Source organism: Gymnoscopelus microlampas (assembly GCF_963454915.1).
Source record: "Gymnoscopelus microlampas genome assembly, chromosome: 10".
Taxonomy (NCBI): domain Eukaryota; kingdom Metazoa; phylum Chordata; class Actinopteri; order Myctophiformes; family Myctophidae; genus Gymnoscopelus; species Gymnoscopelus microlampas.
In genome coordinates, this window is record NC_139947.1 from 28,512,691 (window position 1) to 28,532,559 (window position 19,869).

The 19,869-nt window shown below is 40.7% G+C and overlaps 1 protein-coding gene across 1 annotated transcript in view; it reads left to right on the top strand.

The window, feature by feature from the left end:
• Positions 1 to 1,602: 1,602 nt before the first annotated feature.
• The window catches only part of pkp1a (plakophilin 1a), a 29,090-nt gene continuing 10,823 nt past the window's right edge, over positions 1,603 to 19,869 (top strand). Inside the window, exons 1-7 of the mRNA XM_084069336.1 lie at positions 1,603 to 1,956; positions 5,911 to 6,032; positions 15,633 to 15,875; positions 16,914 to 17,107; positions 17,566 to 17,695; positions 18,414 to 18,621; positions 19,563 to 19,731. Coding sequence (XP_083925462.1) covers positions 1,809 to 1,956; positions 5,911 to 6,032; positions 15,633 to 15,875; positions 16,914 to 17,107; positions 17,566 to 17,695; positions 18,414 to 18,621; positions 19,563 to 19,731 — 1,214 coding nt within the window. The 5' untranslated portion in view covers positions 1,603 to 1,808. The remainder of the gene's footprint in view (positions 1,957 to 5,910; positions 6,033 to 15,632; positions 15,876 to 16,913; positions 17,108 to 17,565; positions 17,696 to 18,413; positions 18,622 to 19,562; positions 19,732 to 19,869) is intronic.

Sequence of the window (19,869 nt, forward strand, 5' to 3'; positions counted from 1 at the left end):
TTGGCACAAAGCTATAGTAAAGGGTGTGATAGGAATCTCTTCTGAAGAAACTCCAGCCAAACCAATCTAGTTGTAGCAAAAAAATGTCATATAATCGCCTATTTATCCTCACTATTCCTTCTCCCATCGCTCTCTGTTATTTCCCTCTCACTAGTTAAGTCCTATGATCCTTTCCACCCTGTCTTAATCGCCTTATTTTTTATTTATCCAGGAAGGCCCCCGCTGAGATACAGCATCTCTAGATCAAGATGGCAGCATTATAGAGCTGCCATCTCTCAACTCGTTCCCCAAACACCTGTGCAACAAATAACAAAATGCTCCCATTAATCTTGTACAGATTGTCTTGTCCTCAAAACTTCAGTCTGACACAAATCTAAGTAATTTATGCCTTGCCATGGCACCCTTTAGGCTCATAAAAACACTGCAGAGCTATGTGTTGTGCCATTTAACTCATATATCTCTCTGAGTTAGACAGGCAACCTCAGTTGACTGTTTTAATAGACAGCTACAAAAACAAATGTTTATGACCTTGCTTTTAATTGATTGAATCTTTTCCAAATGTTATTCTATTGACTTTTTACCTGATCTTACCTCTTTTATTGTTGTTGTGTTTCACTTGATCTTTATATTCTGCTTAAGCACTTTGAATTGCAGATTCTGCTGTTAGATCCTTTCCCAGAGAGTTGAAGGAAGGATCACATGCCCAACAGTGTAAATTATGTATTGGTGTGAGCCTGTGACTGTCTCTAGTGTCCACAGTACATGCTGCCAGGGAACCACATGCAGAAGATAGGTAAAAGGTTAATAAATGGCTGGCACTTCTTCAAAGGGAGGAGAATCAGATCTAGATTGTGCTAATCACTGTGGAATGTACACTTAAACAGAACATAATCGTTTTGCCTTTTTTTTTTTTTGAGGCCCCAGTCCTCTGTGTACATTAGTACAGGTGTAGGCGTGACCCTCCTGATGCTCTCTCACTGTCATCCATCTGCAGTGCTGGAAAGTAACTAAGTACATTACTCAAGTACTTTTACTTTACTTGAGTAGATTTCCATTTTTTGATATTGTATACTATACTATTACACTATTTCAGAGGTAAATATTAAACTATTTACTCCACTAGCAAAGTATTATTTGAAAACTTTAGTTACTAGTGACTTTGTAGATTTAGATTATTATTACAAGACACAACAGTACAAGCTCACAAGGCACATTTGTGAGCACAGTGGACATTCTTCATAATAATGAGCAGCTAGTAGCCTACATTTTGATGCCAATACTTGTATACCTTTACTCAAGTAAAATGTTGAATGCAGGACTTTTTTTTTACAGAGGAGGCTATTTCTACATTGTGGTATTTATTTCTATACTTTACTTGAGTAAAAACTTGAGTAGCAGTAGCCAACTCCTGTAGCCAACTTCCAAGTTCTTCCATCACTGTCCCATGTCAGTCAGTCAACACTTATGCATATGAGCTGTCAGCTGTGGCTGCCCCACCCACACTGACACTGTCCCACCCTCTATGACTCCACCCTTTAGGACCGCAGGGCGCGGTCCTACAGGGTGGAGTCACACAGGGGGTGGAGTCAGTCCACGGCAGCAGCAGTGGGAACATTTCTACCTATTTTTCTACCTCAATTTGCAGCTGCAGCAGTTCCTCCTTGACGCGCGTCTCTTCTCTTCTCTCCTGTGCGCTTTTTTGGAAACACAGACAGTGATCGCTTGATTCGCTTCCCCCCGACCTGTCCTCCGACCCCACATCCTCCTCCTCCTCCTCCTCCTCCAAGCCGTGGTGGTACAACAGTACGATGAACATGACCATGGGCTCCGTGGGGGAGACGTCTCTGGCGCTGCCCTCGGATAACAAACTAAACACGGGACAGCAGCGCGTCCTGGATCAGGTTCACACCATCAAGAGGAGCAAGTCCAGGCAGAACGGATCACTGTCACCTACAAGTAGGACAACTTGTAGAACTTTACCCTGCTGATCATTAGGCTACTGTCTGTGCTGGGCTGTTGGCTATTACTGTGGAATGCAAGAGCTACGATTGAGTTTTGAAATGCATAATAGGCCTACTAAATGTAGCTAATACTATTCTTGTTTGTTATTAAATGGCAGTATGAGAGAGAGAATGCGTGCGTGCATACCTGCGTTGTAACAGACATTGGCTCAGTGTCAGTGAGTTTGGAATTCACCCAATGGGCTTGCAGTGCAATGGCACAGCCCTGATACGTGACTGTCGTTTATCACATGACAGTCGTGGATGAACTTCAACATAGTGTTTGCACTTTCTCCCCTTTTGGTGCGTACATCTACATGAACTTTCAAATTTCAAATATAAAGTGCTTATGCCATGGCCACGGATGTTGCAATTATGTACGGGCCCTCAGAAGTACCCGTATTCCGTATTGTTCAATAAAAAGTATTTTTAAACCGATTGGTGGCCATTTTCTCCGTTTTTTTGCCATATGCTTTCAACTAGGCGACCCTATCGGTTGGGAGGTGTATTGCACTCTGATACATTATAACTCCATGAGAAAATGACCACCGATCGGATTAAAATGCTTTTTGTTTAAAATACGGAAGATACGGGTACTTTTGAGGACCCGTGCATAATTGTAACATCCTTGGCCATGGGGTACGCACTTTATATGTGACATCTGAACGTTTATGTAGATCAAAAAGGGAGAACTATGTTGAAGTTCATCCATCACATGACCGTATTGGCGTCTTCGATCCATGTATTCATAACAGTATGAGAGAGACCGAGAGAGCGTGCGTGCATACCTGTGTTGTAAGTTACAACTTGTAATAGGCATTGGCCCATGTGTCAGTTTGGAATTCAGCCCGTGGCCTTGCAGCCTTGCAATGTCACAACAAAACACTGATGCATACATTTCGTACTGGCAGTTAGGTCCTAACAGCAAAGCCTTGCTGCACTGAAAAAAGAAATTCCTTCCAACTATTTCAAAACAACATCTTGTTGTTCTTGTAAATTGTATTTAGACCCCTGTGTTATAAAGTTAACGCTGTATATTCTCTAATTATCTCTAATTATATAATTGCTACAGAGTGTTTGTTCAGTAGACTGACAGGGGTCCTCCTGTCTCTTCAGGTCTTTAATAAACAGATAATACATTTTCAGGGGGGTTGCCACTTGCCAATTCCAGCCAATCAGTACCAATTTATCAGCTTGCAGCTTTATAGTGTTCCAGATCCAATTTTTTTGTCTGTTCATTTCTTTGTGTCAATCACTTCCAATTTCACTTGTTTATCCTGTATCCTGTATGGGTTCTCCCTCCTGATTGAATAAAATTGGTATTCCAACCTGAAAATGCATTTTCTGTTTACTTAAAGAGCTGGAGAGACAGACCCTGTTACTGAACAAACACGCTATAGCAAGGATAACTATCAGAATATAGAGCTATTTAACACTTATTTTAACCAAAGGAAATATCACTTGACAGTTACTTCACCCTTAAAGCCTCACAAGGAAAACAAAATTATGAATCAAAATGTAATTTGAAGTTACACGTTCACATAAAGAGCTAACATAAGACAACATAACATTTACATAACATAACCACACGTGTCTTATGGGCTTTTTCCCTCATCCAATCATGATTCAGATGTTTGCTTCTGAGGCCTAACTGTGCACTGAGTCAGATCCAGGCTGATTTATGGCTGTTTGACAGAATGAACCTCAGTTCTCAGTTCGAGGAGATCTCTATCTCTAACAGTTGTTGGTCCTGGGCCAGAAAGGATTTTCCCATTGAAGACAGGATATTAATTTCTCATTTAAGCATGAGTCATCTTTTTATGCCTCTCTGCACTCCCCCAGTCATTTTGTAAAGCCTTTTTTTTTGTGGTGTTGGACATCAAATCAGTAATTTCAGCAAGCGAGTGCGACACTATAGGGCGTAGCAGTGGCGGCCATTTTGTGGTGCCACAGATCGAAAGCCCACATAGAGATTTCCGAAAATATTTATATTCATTATTTTAAGCCTGGAAACAAGCCATCCAGGCTCCTGGTGAATCGTGACCATAAAACATTTGATTTTGTGTCAAAAAATATTTGGGCTTTTGATCTGTGGCACCACACAATGACCGCCACTGCTATGCTCTATCGTGTGTCTCTACCACTCTCGGCTCTATCAATGGTATGGCCACATTAAAGCTATTTGGCTGTTACTAGAGACAACCCTAAGCCTATAATGGTGAGTTCCAAAACTCATGGCATGGCAATTTCCCATTGATAATCCCCAGACAAAGACAGACAAGTGCTACATGTTGATGAGAGATCATTCAATGATCGCTCATCAACATCATTGCTGGACTAGATTGAAGTTCACAGACAGCCTAACTGAGTGACATAACCTTATCATCTGCCTGAAGTCTGAAGATTAGCAGACAAACACGTTTCAGTTGATAAAAAATGGGATATCCGGGCACTCAGAGTTAAAAGAAGGAGCAGCCTTTATTAAACCAACATGTTTCGGGGGGGGCAAACCTTCTGCGTAAATAGCCGATCTACAAGCTCACAACGTGTCAAAGAGATTTGATGTAGAACAAAATATTAGTGGATCTTATATAGAGCCCTGGTTGAACCGGTCAACCATTCTTGCTGTTGGGCAGAAACCTCTTATCTCCAGATTTGAACTTTCTATGTTTTTCCGTAAATTAATTCCATACTTTGTCATACTACAGTGTCACACAAAAGGAACAAAAACAGCCTGCTATTTCCTTCATGTCATGTCAAAAACATTATGCTCTTTATTCGACGTTTCGGTCGTTAGACCTTCATCAGGACAGACTATATGTATATATAGTCTGGACAGACTATATGTATATATAGTCTGTCCTGATGAAGGTCTAACGACCGAAACGTCGAATAAAGAGCTCCATTTTTTTTGCAAGATTCAGACGGTGTGCGGGTCCTATTCTTTGTTTAACCATCAGAGATCTCCTCCTAAATTGTGCATTTTTTACTTACGCACCTGTTGCCAACCCTTGAGGTGTGCATCGGCCTCCTTCACAAATGAATTTGAATCCTGAAAAGTAACTGTTTTGGACTTAAGAACGTATGAGGTAACCACCCGACAGCAATGATATCGGGTTTAAGGGCGTTGAATTCAACCAATCAATAGAATTGATCATAATAATTTACAGCATCTGACATTGGCAAACCAAATGAAAAACACTTCAAATGGCAATGAATTCCTAGTAAAAAAACAACAACGGGTAATTAGATCATAATCCTAACCTTAATCCTTAATGCATTTAACATCGGTAGTGTGAAGCCCACAAGAAAGGCTGTGTATCTCCGACCTTATCTTCCTCTGATAATCGCCATGCCAACCCCGGTCCATATGGGTGTGACACAGCTGTGTTTGCTGTAATTAATGGCGTGGAAAGATTTTGTTCTCTAGAATCATTATAAACTGTCAGACACTTTAAAACTGACTATGTATGGTAGTTATAATGTGCTGTTCCGCTGAGCTTATAATGCATTATGACCAGCGCTTATACAATACTTCATAAACCTTGTTATAAGTTGTTATGCATAATTATTATAAGCATTTTATAACAATTGTTATGAAGCCTGCATTGTAATGCATTATAAAGTGCATTGTAATGCATTATAAATGCGATTATAATGCATTATAGACTGACCTTTAATAAACCGGGAAAGCAGTGTCATTTTAGATTTGAGTGTTGTTTATTCAAAAATAGCAGATATACAAGTTCTTTTTTTTGAAAAATCCCTGGCACAAAATATTTTTGAGATGGGAGGGGGGTGGGTGGGGGGTCCTTCACATGAAAAAGTTTGAGAACCACTGTCCTAGTGATCTGGTGCTCTGTCAGATTTTTCCTCTCTCTCATTCTGGTCATCATCTGTCTCTCCTCAGGTCCAACAGGTCCTCAGGTGTTGAGTGTGTTCACAGAGTTTGGCTCCTTCAAGTTTGCTCCATCCAAAGCAAATGGAAGCATCATTCAGAGCAGCAACTACAACACAAGCTTCCACAAAAGGGTTAGTAACAACTTCCCTCACATAATCGATATTGTGATATATAGACATTGTCTGGGATTTGGGATATTGTGATATGGCATAATTAAGTGTTATCTTATCCTGGTTCACTCTGTGACCTTAAGCTCTATTTTATACTTTAAAAAGTTCTCCAAAATGTAAAAAAGAAGCACAAATCAATATTCTACAAGATCACATCGCATTGTGACACGTTGTGAGCTTATACTGTACTGTAGATTGGCTTTTTTTCCACTATTTTTGAAAATTATTTGGAAAATATTACAATATTGATATTCAGGTATTTGGTCAGAATATAGGAATGTAACGATACCAAAAATTCACGATTCTATTCAATCATGATAACAAGTCCATGATAAGATATTTATCAACGATATAAACAAATGAATAAAATAAATAAATAATAAATAATAAATCTCCATATGCTCACTTATTATGACATGCTCAGAATAGGGATGCTATGGTTCATGGTTCACTCTGCTTGCTTGAGCCACTTTTGTGCCACTCTGGCGATACCATGATAACGACAATATTGTTACATCCCTACAAAAATATCATGATATTAGATTTTGTCCATGTATCGCCCAGTCCTACCTTACACATTACCTGTCATGAAGATACTCAATAAGCAAACCTTATTCCTCTCACTGTGTGTGTCTGTTCTTGCTCTACTGCTGTGAATAAGCACTTGTGAAATGTGATCCAAAGCCATGGTGAGGCAACCATTTGTTGCTCATTCATTGTTGTTTGACAGTTGTGCTCATGTTGTGAAGACAGCATCCATATCATCTGTCTACTTATGTCTTCCTATTGTCATTCTTTTGGAGTATTCTTCTTTTCACCATTACTTGGACAAATCCTCTCATCTAGTGCACATAGGATGCATAGAAAGTGCTACTTAGCTTTTCTATAGGAAGTATCGGAAAAGCTGCCGATACTGCCTAAAATGCTCGTACCGATATCGGCGAGTATGTCAGTCTACTCCATGCCATTCCGATACCACGTCATTTATCACATGATGATGTTTCATTTATAGTCATAATATTTCGAATGCTTCAGTTGATGTTGCACGACTGTTTTATACTTTTTTATACTACAGTATACTGGAATTTGTATTTATTCTTAGATCCGAGGTTCTCAAACCTTTTAATATCAAGGACCCCATAACTCTGAGAGTGTACAAATGGAACCAAATGGACCGTAAGGGTCCATTTGGTTCCATTTGTACACTCTCATAGTTACAGACCTGTATGGGTCCATTTGCAACCCCCAACCCAGAGAGTCCCTGGACCCCACTTTGTGAACCACTGTCCTAGATTTGTTTAATTTACACACTGGTATCAGATCGGTACTCGGTATCGACTGATACGCAAGTTATTGGTATCGGTATCGGGAAGGAAAAAATGGTATCGGTACATCTCTACTGTTTGGAGGTAGTCCAACATATTAAATATGTTGCGCAAAATCATAACATAGCTTTCACCCAGTGTCTGCCTGTATGTTTTCAATGTGATATCTGTCAAACTTGTCCTACAGAATCTGCTATCCTGTAACTTTAACATACTCCCACATGGAACATCATTGTGAAGCACAGTAATATTGTTGAACATCGTTTTTTTGGACCGCTAGGCCAGCGGACGCCCGTTGAACATTTTAACCACTTTGTTACATTACAATTATATTATCAGAGATAGTCAACATTGTTTCAAAATTGTTCAAAAAGTAAAAACAAACCTTGTAGCTTGAGCTTGCGATACAGGAAAGTATATTAGTCTGAAAAACAGAAGTGCGTGTGTGTGTGTGTGTGTGTGTGTGTGTGTGTGTGTGTGTGTGTGTGTGTGTGTGTGTGTGTGTGTGTGTGTGTCTGTGTGCACACACGCACACGTGTGGGGGTCTCAGCTGTTATCAGATGTAAGAATGGTGGGCTTCAAGGACAAAAGTTTGGGAACCACTGATTTAGTGTAATCCCTTTACGGTATGCACCTGTAACTAGTTTTTGATGTACATGCCTCTTCACGTTTCAACATTGAATTCCCTCCATTTCGTGACTACAAAGTTTTCCCAGTTGCCAAGATTTTCATAACAGTTGTTGACTAGTCGACATGTGGTCTTTAATCTATGATGTAATAAAGATGCAGAGAGACACATGGGCAACTTCTAGGTAACGATAACCACTTAATAAATATATACATGCATGCGTGCGTGCGTGTGTGCGTGCATGCGATTGAATGTGTGCCCATGACTGTGTCTGACTACACAAGTGTGTGTGATCGTATATCCAGCCCTCAGGGCATCAGAGGCTCTGCTTCTGTCACATCCAGCGTGTAGAAAGCCCTCCTCGGCTGTGTTCCTGTGAAGTGTGTAAGCGTAGCACAGGTGAACAGGTGAAGGTATTGTGGTATGCAAGTCCCTGAGGGACGTGAGCTCGGGTCTCTCTCTTGTCTCTCTCTCTGTGTCAATAGCTCTGGTTCTCCCCGGGTTTTGTTCCCCTGCTGCTGAGAATGAAACCATGTAACCACTTTTCCCCGGCTTCCGCTCAGCATGTTTGTTTATTGTAATCCATACACCGAATGAAAGTATCATCCGGGGTATTGTAAAATAGTCACTGAATAGGACTGCTTTTTTTGTTTTTGTTTGCATTAAACATTTATGCCCTATATACTTACTTAGCAATGTGAAGCTTGTATGGGCCAATTCTTTTCTTTTTTTTTTCATATTGGCTTTGGCTTAGGAGTTCAGTGTCTTGCTCAAGGACACTTCGACAGTAACACAGGGGGAGCCCGGGAGCGAATTGGGAACCTTCCATTTCCCAAACCCCTGAGCCACTGCCGCCCCCATACTATAGGCCCTATACCAGGCCCCTTCCTTTTTATTCCACATTTCTTGTGAGCTTATTGATCTTCAAATCGCGCCGAAGGGTCGTGCCAGAATAGGGGCACGAGGGTTCATGTTGTAATGTTCAGGCAGTTGGCCTTCTGTTTGTCTCATAGTCACTAAAAGAGGGTGAGGCGGCATGGTGAACTCAATGCTGAATTCTAGGTCATCATTCAAATTTCACAGAGGAGTATGGGTGACTTCACTGCTTTTTTTATGTGTGTGTGTGTGTGTGTGTGTGTGTGTGTGTGTGTGTGTGTGTGTGTGTGTGTGTGTGTGTGTGTGTGTGTGTGTGTGTGTGTGTGTGTGTGTGTGTGTGTGTGTGTGTGTGTGTGTGTGTGTGTGTGCGCGTGCGCGTGTGTACACTGCAGGGTTGTATGTGCACACGCACACTGTGCAGGGTTGGGCTGACTGGCTTGACCTAGTGACTTTGAGTTGAGGCATGTCTAGTGAGAGTGATAATGTGTTAGTGCTGCTGATGAAGACACACATCATCCATTATGATCCTCATCAGCATTACATCACTGCATGTACTGTATATCTCACTGTGGTCAGCAGTGATCTACTTTGGTCCTGTTCTTCATCTGCAACTATTTGTGTTGGTTCATATGGACAAAATCAAATATAACTAGAAGAAGTGCTCCTCGGAGCACAGGTCTCCGCCAGGTCAGGTATGTTATTCTGGCCTCCTGGTGGCGCTATAATAGGCCAATGTGAAAAGGGTGCCATTTATTCTTAGGTCTTTCACGGCAATCAGACACTGCATTCATGATTTGAGGCATTTTGTTCCAAGAATGTGTTTTACTAAATTAGACCTGCTGGTGGCGCTATAACAGGCCAATGTGAATGTGAAAAGGGGGCCATTTCTTCCTCTGCCTAGTGTGAATGTGCATGCAAAATTTCACTGAAATTGCACACTGCGTTCATGTTTTGAGGCATTTTGTTCCAAACTGACCAATCCTGAAAACTTTGGAAGCCACTGTAAGCCAAGTAGGATGGAATATGAAATATCGGACAGATCCATCAGAATCACATGCCTATGGAGATACTGTGTACCAATTTGCGTGATTTTTGGACATAATCTGAAGGATTAATATCCAAAAATGTATTTGACATAAGTCGGCCTCCTGGTGGCGCTGTAAAAAGCAAATGTGAAAAATGCAGTGCAGATGTTTTTCCTTGGCCTCTAGGGAGTGTGCGTGCAAAGTTTCACGAAGATCCGTGCAGTTATACTTAAAAATGCAAATCGGCCGGTTATAGCGAGACCATGAGGCTGATTTGAAAAACTTTAAGTGGCATTTCTTCCTCGGCCTAGTGGGAATGTGCGTGTGCAATTTTATGGAAATGGCAAGCTGCGTTCATGATTTGAGGCAGTTTGTTCAAAACTAACCAATCCTGCAAACTTTGGAAGCCAACCTTAGCCAATGAGGATGGAATATGGGAAATTGAACAGATCCGGGTTGATCACATGACTATAGAGATACTGTCTACCGATTTGCATGACGTTTAGTTAAAAGTTGTAGGAGTAATGGGAAAAAATGGGTTTCGCACAAATCTGCCTCCTGGTGGCGCTATAACAGTCCCATGTGAAAAAATTGGGGCAGAGGTTCTGAATTGGCATCGAGGGAGTGTGTGTGCACAGTTTCGGAGCGACCGGGCCAACGGTGCCGGAGATTAGCTGGTAACACACAGACAGGACGGACGGACACACACACACACACACGGACGGACGGACGGACGGGGTGGAAGACATACTCTCTCGCCATGCCTTTCGGCCTGCGGAGACAATGATATTTTTCACTAAATACATCGATAGGTGACAATAATGTCAATTTAGTTTTTAATTCTTCAATTCTTTTTAAAAAGAAATACGCGAAAATAGCCTTTCTACAAGCTCACAATGCATCATGAGTCGTGACATGTTCTGAACTTGTAGATCTGCTATTTTTGCTATTACTGAACATTTTTTTGATTTTTGTTTTAAAATATGAGTGATCAAAATCAGGAAAACACAACACTTATGCCATATAATGATAGTACGATATCCAAAATCCCCCATGATTTCTAATCTCATTTCACAATATTGATAGATATATTGCCCTGTAGACGAATCTACAGAGCGCTCCCCTGGTGCAATCATAGCTGTGGTGTCAGAATGCACACCACAGCAGCAGACTGACACCGCAGGGCTCTGTGGATCCGTCTATAGGCCAATATTAAACTGCTAGAGAAATGCAAGTAGGCCTATTGTTTTATTGTATTAGGCTAAGTTTGGTAGACAGAACTTCTCCTCATGATGGGACATGTTCGCAGACTAAATAATATGTTAAATGAACCACTGGTTGTATTTGTTGTTGTTTCAGGCTTTTTATTTCCATGCTGGTTGTATTTGCTCTACACAGAGTGTTAGTTTCACTCTGAAACTAAAAGTAGCAACAACAAAAAAACATCTGCACAAAAGTAGCAAAAATAGCATATTTACAAGCTCACAACACATCGCAATCGCGACCTGTTGTGAGCTTGTAAATATGCTATTTTTGCTACTTTTGAAACATTTTATAGTGAAAGTGGTTAAGTGTGTCTGTAGCTTTTATAAATATTAAACCAATAAAAATGTTTTATTAACAAGAGCTTGTGACTAAATATTAACTACATTGGATCCATTGAAACGCAGGTTCTTTTCCATTTCCTGAAAAGTATTCATTTTGGAGTTACAAGGTTTCCACCCGACAGTGACAAAATGTTTCTTCCCTCACACGTTTGTGTCTTAACCCTGAGTAACACTGTTGACACTTGGCACTGAACAGCCTGTTTGGTTTGGAACAGGAAACACTGTTGCACCATACTGGGGAACACAATGCAGTATCAACCCAACCTGGGAACACACTGGCAAGTTGGCACAAAGGCACATGTACCCATACACAATCACATTCCTAACTAATGGCATATCTCACTTGATATTCTGCGTATCAAAACGATAAATGCATATGATGATTGGAAGTCAAATAGGAGACTCAAATAGGAGACTCAGTAGTCTCAGTCTCTTTGAGACTCTTTGAGTCTCCGCCGGTCATCAAATTATAGGGTTAAGAAAAAATCTCCATGAATTCAAGGCTTCATGGGGTATGTAATTGATAGAAAATAAGTCATTTTTGGGGTGAACTACTCCTTTGATGTTTTGGTAAGCTGAAAGAGAAAGTTGCCGTTCCCATTATTGCATTTGGCACAGACTTAATGCTACAAGGTGTCCCGCCGTCAAATGGGAATTGCATGTGCTTAGTTACTGTTTTGAAGAGCTACTGTACTGTTGCACTGTTTCAACATGTTTTTTTTTTTCCTCAAACGATTAAACGAGCCAATAGTGGAGTGTTGTGAGAAGGGCTCATTAGGGGATTAGCAGGGCGTGGTCTGGATTCATTTCCCTTCAAGGGGGCGTGTCATATTAAACACACTTATGCATGCATGTACATGCACTTACATAAATTGAAGTAAATACTGTAAATTAAAGAGCCTTTCACAGCATAGAAGTAATGTTTATATCAAGCAAAGTCGCAGAGCACCAGGTTTGGGCAGACTGGTTTAACGGGTGGCGTCTCTGACTTGTCTCAACACACACACACACACACACACACACACACACACACACACACACACACACACACACACACACACACACACACACACACACACACTGTGAGAAACTTTTTCCGCTCTCAATGAAGGTTGTCATATAGCATGGGAGTTTGAGTTTGTAACAACACATGACAAATATCATATTACCTTGGCTGAGATGCGGCTTTTTGATTGTGCGCTGCGGTATATTAGGTGGCCTTTAACATTAACACAGTGGAAGTGCAAAGGTATTTGTGTGAGGTCAAATTTCGGCATCTTATGTTACGTTTACAGGGGCTTCTGTGAAAGCTATTCTTATGGAGAATGGGTTACCTACTTTCTGTCTCACTGACCCGGATTTCTGGTTTAGAAGTCTCAAGATATGTACCGTGATTTATAGGTTAATACTTATTGGTTCATAGTTTTAGTTTGGTTCTGTTAGCTGCTACCGCTGTTTCTGTATGATATGCATGTAGATTAGAATGATGGCATATGTATTCGGTTCAACAGCTTGTAATGAAAAAGTGCAACTTGCACAGTCTGTCTTGTCAAATGGTGCGCAGCACTTGATTTGGGGCCTGGGAGAATCCCAGAATGATTCAAACGGATCCTCAGAATTACCCTGGAGAGTCACTAGTTCTCAACATGGGAACTAGACCCCCAGGGGTCCTTGAGAGGGTTTACAGCTAAATGATTGATAGTTCATGATTGATGGGACTGAAATGGACCCTTATGTGTCTGTAACAGGAAATTTAACCATTTGGCAGTGGTGGTAGAAGTACTGTACTCACATTTTGTATTTAAGTAAAAGCACCAATGAGCTTGTAGAGCCGATCTACAAGCTCACAACACGTCGCAAAGCGGCGCATTATGAGCTTGTAGATCGGCTATTTTCAAATAACCTAAGTATGCATAGGGCTGAAGTGGTTAATGCATGTTTTGTAATAATAATCAAAATCTACAAAGTAACTAGTACGTTTTCAAATAATTGTAGTTGAGTAAAAAGTACAATATTTGCCTATGAGATGTAGTGGAGTAGAAGTAAAAGTATTGAAAATTGGAAACACTCCAGCAAAAGATAGATTCCTCATAAGTGTACTTAAGTACAGTACTTGAGTAATTGTACTTAGTTACTTTACACCACTGCAATTTGGTTCCTCTCAGAGTTAAATCAACAGTGTAGATTTGGATGTCGGTGAGTCCAGGAAGATTCAAATGGATCCTCTGGAATTATTCTGGAGAAAGTGAGGTCAAATGTACAGACAGGTCTTATGTTTCCACTATCTTTCAACGTAGTAAATGATCTGAGAGGGAACGCAGACGCTCATTGTCCTTGTTCTCTTAGACATCAGCGCCACCTTTGATATGGTTGATCATAATATCCTTCAGGACAGACTTGAGATCTGTGTTGGTGTATTTGCCAGAGTTCCCCAGTGGTTCAGATCCTAATTTATATATTTGTGGTACTTGGTGATCACTCTTCAAGGCAAGGCAAGTTTATTTGTAGCATATTTCAACAAGAAGGCAATTCAAAGTGCTTTATATAAAACATTAAACGTAAGAAACATGTTATAACAGGACATTTGACACACCTTTCTCCTTTTATAGGAAACACCTATTCAGGACACGGAAAGTTTTTTTTTTGCTGTGATTTTAAAGAACTGAGAGTTGTAGCAGACCTTCAGACCGTTCTGGGAGTTTGTTCCAGATTCTGTATGTGGTGCATAAAAACTGAAAGCTGCTTTCCCTAGAATCAAAACAAAAACATGATTTAGCTTAGATTCTAGGAACAAAAAGCAGACCTTTCCCAGATTACCTGAGAGGTCTGGATGGTTTGTGATATCGTACAAGATCATAAAAGTATTTTGGCCCTAAACAATTCAATGCTTTAATAAACCAACATTCATATTTTGAAATAAAAATGTTTGACATACAGGGAGGTAAGGTATGGACATTAGGCAACTGAAGACGAATGCATAGACAAGTTTTCCTAAAGCCTGCTGCTGAGACATAAGTCCTTTAATCTGTGTAATTGTGTTAATGTGGCTTTTAAAATTCAGGTTTGAATCCATGACTACACCGAGGTTTTTTACTAGGTTTGTGGTTTTTAACATTATCAATTGAAGCAGGAAAAGTAGACATTGACATGTGGTGCATGGTGTTCCCTAAGGCTCCTGGGCCCCATTCTCTTCAATATGTACATGTTAGCACTTGACTGTGATCAGAAAGCACAAAATACATTTACATAGAGTCATGCAGATTTATGTAGTTATGCATTGCCACATTTACACCATAGTCAATTGTTTTGCTGACTTAAAGCATGGATGACTTAGGTTTCCTCCAGGGAGAAGAATGCTGATGGTGTCTATTTTTATTATCCTATTAGTATAAAACTATTGACTCTTTTTTTAGCTCTCTTTCTCTTTCTCTGTCTCTGTCTCTGTCTCTGTCTCTGTCTCTGTCTCTGTCTCTGTCTCTGTCTCTGTCTCTGTCTCTTCTTTCTATTTCTTTCTTTATTTTCATTATTACCTATGCTGCTACAGTACATTGTCTGAAGGAAGCCTAACAAAAATAAGTTTTACTCTTATGTACGTGTGTAGAATAAAGCACAACATTGAATCTTAAACCTTGGACCAAGGACAGAGGCAGAAACCTTGGTGTCATTATTGACTCGGATTTAAATTTGTCCTACATCTGAAATGTTACAAAATTATATATTTTATATATTTTAACACTTCAAGGAATATATCCAGAGTTTGACTTTCTCTTTTATTAGCAGCATGATTACTGTAATGCTCCTGTCTGGTCTACAAAAAAAAGAAAAAAGCAGCTTGACACTTACAACTTGTGTGTGTAGAATACAGCAGGACATAGTTTTGGAATTGATCTGAAGATCTTTTTTTATTGTTTTTTTAAATCACTAAAATGGCAATGCATCTGTCTATTTATCTGAGATGTCATGTGTCTGGCAAATCTTAAGACATGCCTTTTTAGCATTTTTACTTAGGTTCTTTCTTTGCATTGGTTTTACTCACTCACTCTTTCTCTCTATTCCTCGTCCTCTCTCTCTCTCCCGTCACTCTCTCTCTCTCTCTCTAGGCGAACTATCAGAAAGCGCGTTCCGTCTCCTGTAAAACGATGGGACGAAGAATAGCCAGCACCTCCGGCCAGTGGGACCAGCGATTCAGCACGTCCAACTGGCCGTCGCCCCCTAACGGTCTGAAGCCCAGCCGCAGTGACCCCGCCCTGGCGGGGGCGCCACTTGTCGCTGCACCTCCTCCACGTGCCCCAGCATCTCCAGTTGCTCCTGTTGCCGGTGGTCCGGGGGTCGCACTCCTTATGGTGACCATTTAGTATTTTATACATACTGTACATGTATTATGTACATACATATACTGTACCACCATGTACAAATACTCTGTTACAAGTAAAGGTCCGGTATTCAAAACGACTGGAGTAAAAGTACAAACTTATTGGCATCGAAATATACTTAAGTACTAAAAGTAAAAGTACTCATTATGCAGAATGTCCCATTTCACAAGTTTCCAAATAAATAAAATCCTTTGAAAATAGCCGATCTACAAGCTCACAACGTGTCGCTTTGCGACGCGTTGTGAGCTTGTAGACCGGCTATTTTCAAATAGCCAAAGTATATAGGGCTGAAGTGGAGTAAAAGTACAATATTTGCCTCTGAGACGAAGTTGAGTTGAAGTAAAAGTATTGAAAATTGGAAATAGTCCAGTAAAGTAAAAATACATCAAAATGGTGGTAATGTAAATGTACTTAGTTACTTTCCACCACATTTCCATAATATGATACAAGCTAGCTTGTATCCAGTGGTGTGTTCTACCATTGTATACGCTGTATACGGCGTACACAGTCCAGATTATTTTGGGAAGAAGCGTATACAGTCTAATAACCATTTCATCCATTGAAAACGCATAGAGCGTATACCCACGACGATACCGTATGGTATCGTATACCCTCCGGAAAAACCTAGAACACGCCACTGCTTGTATCATATTATTATTGTGTGTGTATGAACTTTGGAAGTTCTTTATGAATCATCTAAGTCACTATAGATCTCAATGTGGGGTTCGTGGACCCCCAGGGGCCATTGAGGGGGTTCCAGGAGGTCCCCAGCTAAATGATTGATAGTTACTGCAGGAATGAAATGAACCCATATGTGTCTGTAACTGTGAGAGTGGAACCAAATGGAACCAAAGAGTTAAATTAAGACTGAATGTTTTTACAGTATAGATTGGGGTCCCAGCGATAAAGAACAGTTATCAAATGGGGATCTGTGGCCTATTTCATATCAAATTGAATCACTGATCTAAGTTACATGAACCTTGTGAAATGCTACATGTCTCATTGCAGAGGGCCAAAGGACACACGATGTCGAGCCAGCAGACCACCATGCAGTCAAGTCAGACACGAAGCAGTAGACAGAGCACTAATTACTCCATGACCAACGGCACCGTGCAGACCGTCAACACCCAGACAAAGAGCAGCGGCCGCCCGCCGTCTGTCCTGTCACTGGCCAAGACAACTAAGATAGAGCAGCAATCATCGTGAGTTCATTTACACATACATACAGTACATACAATAACTGAGTCTGTGTTGCTCCCGCAATATCTCAGAACCGCTCCTTCCATCAAGGTTTTTAAAACGGGTGTTAATTGACAAGACGCCCTGTAAGTATTGTTTGTAGCAGCCCACTCATGTTTTAGTTCCCTCTTGCTCATTTTGGTTATTTTAGTTTGTTGATCTCAAAACCTTTTTAGTTTTTATAGTGGCCAACACCCTTGATTTCCACCCTTTTATTATTGTTATCGTTTCTTATTTTGAAGCTCTTCAAGATTTGTCCCAGAAGATGAGAATATAGTGTATTATTATTATATCTACCGTACTTGGACCCTGCAGCATACTATAGTAGATTTTATTTTTTAATAGTAATCTTAAGGATTTATTATTGCCTTTTTTCTCCACCCATTCATCTTTACGTGGACCTGGCTGTGTGTTTATGCAGGGTGAACATGTCAGACCTGACCCTGAAGGAGGCTGTGGAGTTCCTGTCTCACGCGGAGGAGAACTACCAGCTGTGTGGGGCTTCTTTCATCCAGCACGCCACCTTCAAGGAGGAGCCACCCAAACAGGAGGTCAGCAACACACACACACACACACACACACACACACACACACACACACACACACACTTTCTCAGTCTATTTTTACAAATGCTCTCATATTATTCTGTACAAGTGTCCACTCTTGTCAGATATTTTCAGTACACAACAAAACTGTGTACAGAATTGCCACAGGTAAAGGTACTTCATTTTCCCTCTCATGCTTTATGTTGAGCCTTTTGTACATCTTTCCCTGAGGGAACGTGAGGACCTTATTTATCTGGTTTATCTTCATGGTCTGCTTGTAATCATTGTATTGTGCTGTCTCTGTGACCATGTCTGCAAGCAGGAAAGTACCACATGTCATGTCTGTCACACAGAAACCTTGCGGTGACAGTGTCACACAAAAATAGGGAAATATGTAGCTGATTGACAAGCTCACAATAGATCTGGATGAAGATATTTTTGCTATTTTGGAATGTTTCCACCTGTAATGACATTCCCAAAGTAGGCCAGGTTGAAAGTGGTGAAGTGTGTCTGTTTATAAATATTTAACCAATGAAAATAATTAACAAGAGCTTGTGACTAAATAATAACTACATGATTCGAACCATCAGAAAACAGGTACGGGTATTTATCCGCTGTTTTCCCGGAGTGCCTTCTACTTCTACTTGCTTTATTTGTCGATATTTTATCCAGTGCTTTCTCTGTGCACCCCCTCACACCCGATACCCCCCCCCCCCCCCCTCAGGTCCTGGAGCTAGGAGGCATCCCTGCGCTGGTGGCCTTGCTGCAGAGCCCCAACGCTGACGTCAGCCAGAGTGCCTCCGCTGCCTTGAGGAACCTGGTGTTCAGGGACCAGGCCAACAAGCTGGAGGTTCAGCAGTCTGGGGGGATAGCCTGGGCTCTGAAGCTTTTAAAGGAGACAGACTCCACAGAGACCCAGAGACAACTCACAGGTAGAAATGCACACAAGCAAAGAATTCAAGATATCTGTGTTTTGTTTTTTGTCCCCATTCACAATAGGCAAACATTCGGTGAAAGTACAGTAGCTGATTTGTGACGCTTTGTGAGCTTGTAGCTTTTGGTGTATAGGGACAACTGGGGGACTCCGGTCAATGAAGTATGTTGGGTTTAAGTGGTTAGGAAGATGGTAGACTAGAAATGTGAGCTCCACAGAGCTCACCTCGCCAGCCCTTTTCTTTGAAAACAAGCTTGGAAATTAACTGTGTTCTTACTTGATTCAGTGCTCGGTCTCTCTGTGTACTTGGTCTGATGGCATGCATTATAACTGAGCTGTTGGGAACACGGTTACAATAGTTTTGGATTTTTCATTTTAGTTTAATTTCAGTTCATATTGAATATTTGTTTTCTAATTCAGTTAGTTTTAATTCGTTTTTTAGAGCGGATTTGGTCATTTTTATTAGTTTTTATTTTTGAAAATGCTAATAGTTTTAGTTTTACTGTTAGTTCTAGTTTTTTTTATATCTTAGGTTATTCGTCAGGTGCAGGATTGAAAAGGTAAGTATTGTGTAATAAAAACTTAACAAAAGATTACAGTTCAGTTACAGATGAACCACCAACCATCCAGAAACGAAAACTAAGGTCATTTCGTCTATAATTTCAGTTCGTTTTAGTTTTTTAGTTTTTTGTAAACACACAATACAGTTTCAGCTAGCTATCGTTTATTTATTTTATTTTAGTTTTTATTTAGTTCAGTTTATGAAAACGTTTTTAGTTTTTGTTATTTCGTTAATTTTCGTTAACTATAATAACCTTGGTTGGGACTAATGGGCCAACCCCCTGTGTGTGTGTGTGTGTGTGTGTGTGTGTGTGTGTGTGTGTGTGTGTGTGTGTGTGTGTGTGTGTGTGTGTGTGTGTGTGTGTGTGTGTGTGTCAGGTCTGCTGTGGAACCTGTCCTCGGCTGATGAACTCAAGGAGGAGCTCATAGCAACAGCGCTGCCTGTGCTGACTGAGAGCGTGGTGGTGCCTTTCACCTGCTGGTCAGACAGCAGCGCCAACAACAACATCCACCCTGACGTCTACTTCAGTGCCACCGGATGCCTACGGTAAGGACACCCTGTCCCCAGTAGTACGCTTTGAATCCATGTGGTATCACTCACAGTCTGTGCCTTTGTTGAGCTAACCACTGTAAATCTATTGTACTTTTTTGACATCTGCCTTGTGTTTGTGTTGTGTACTTGAAT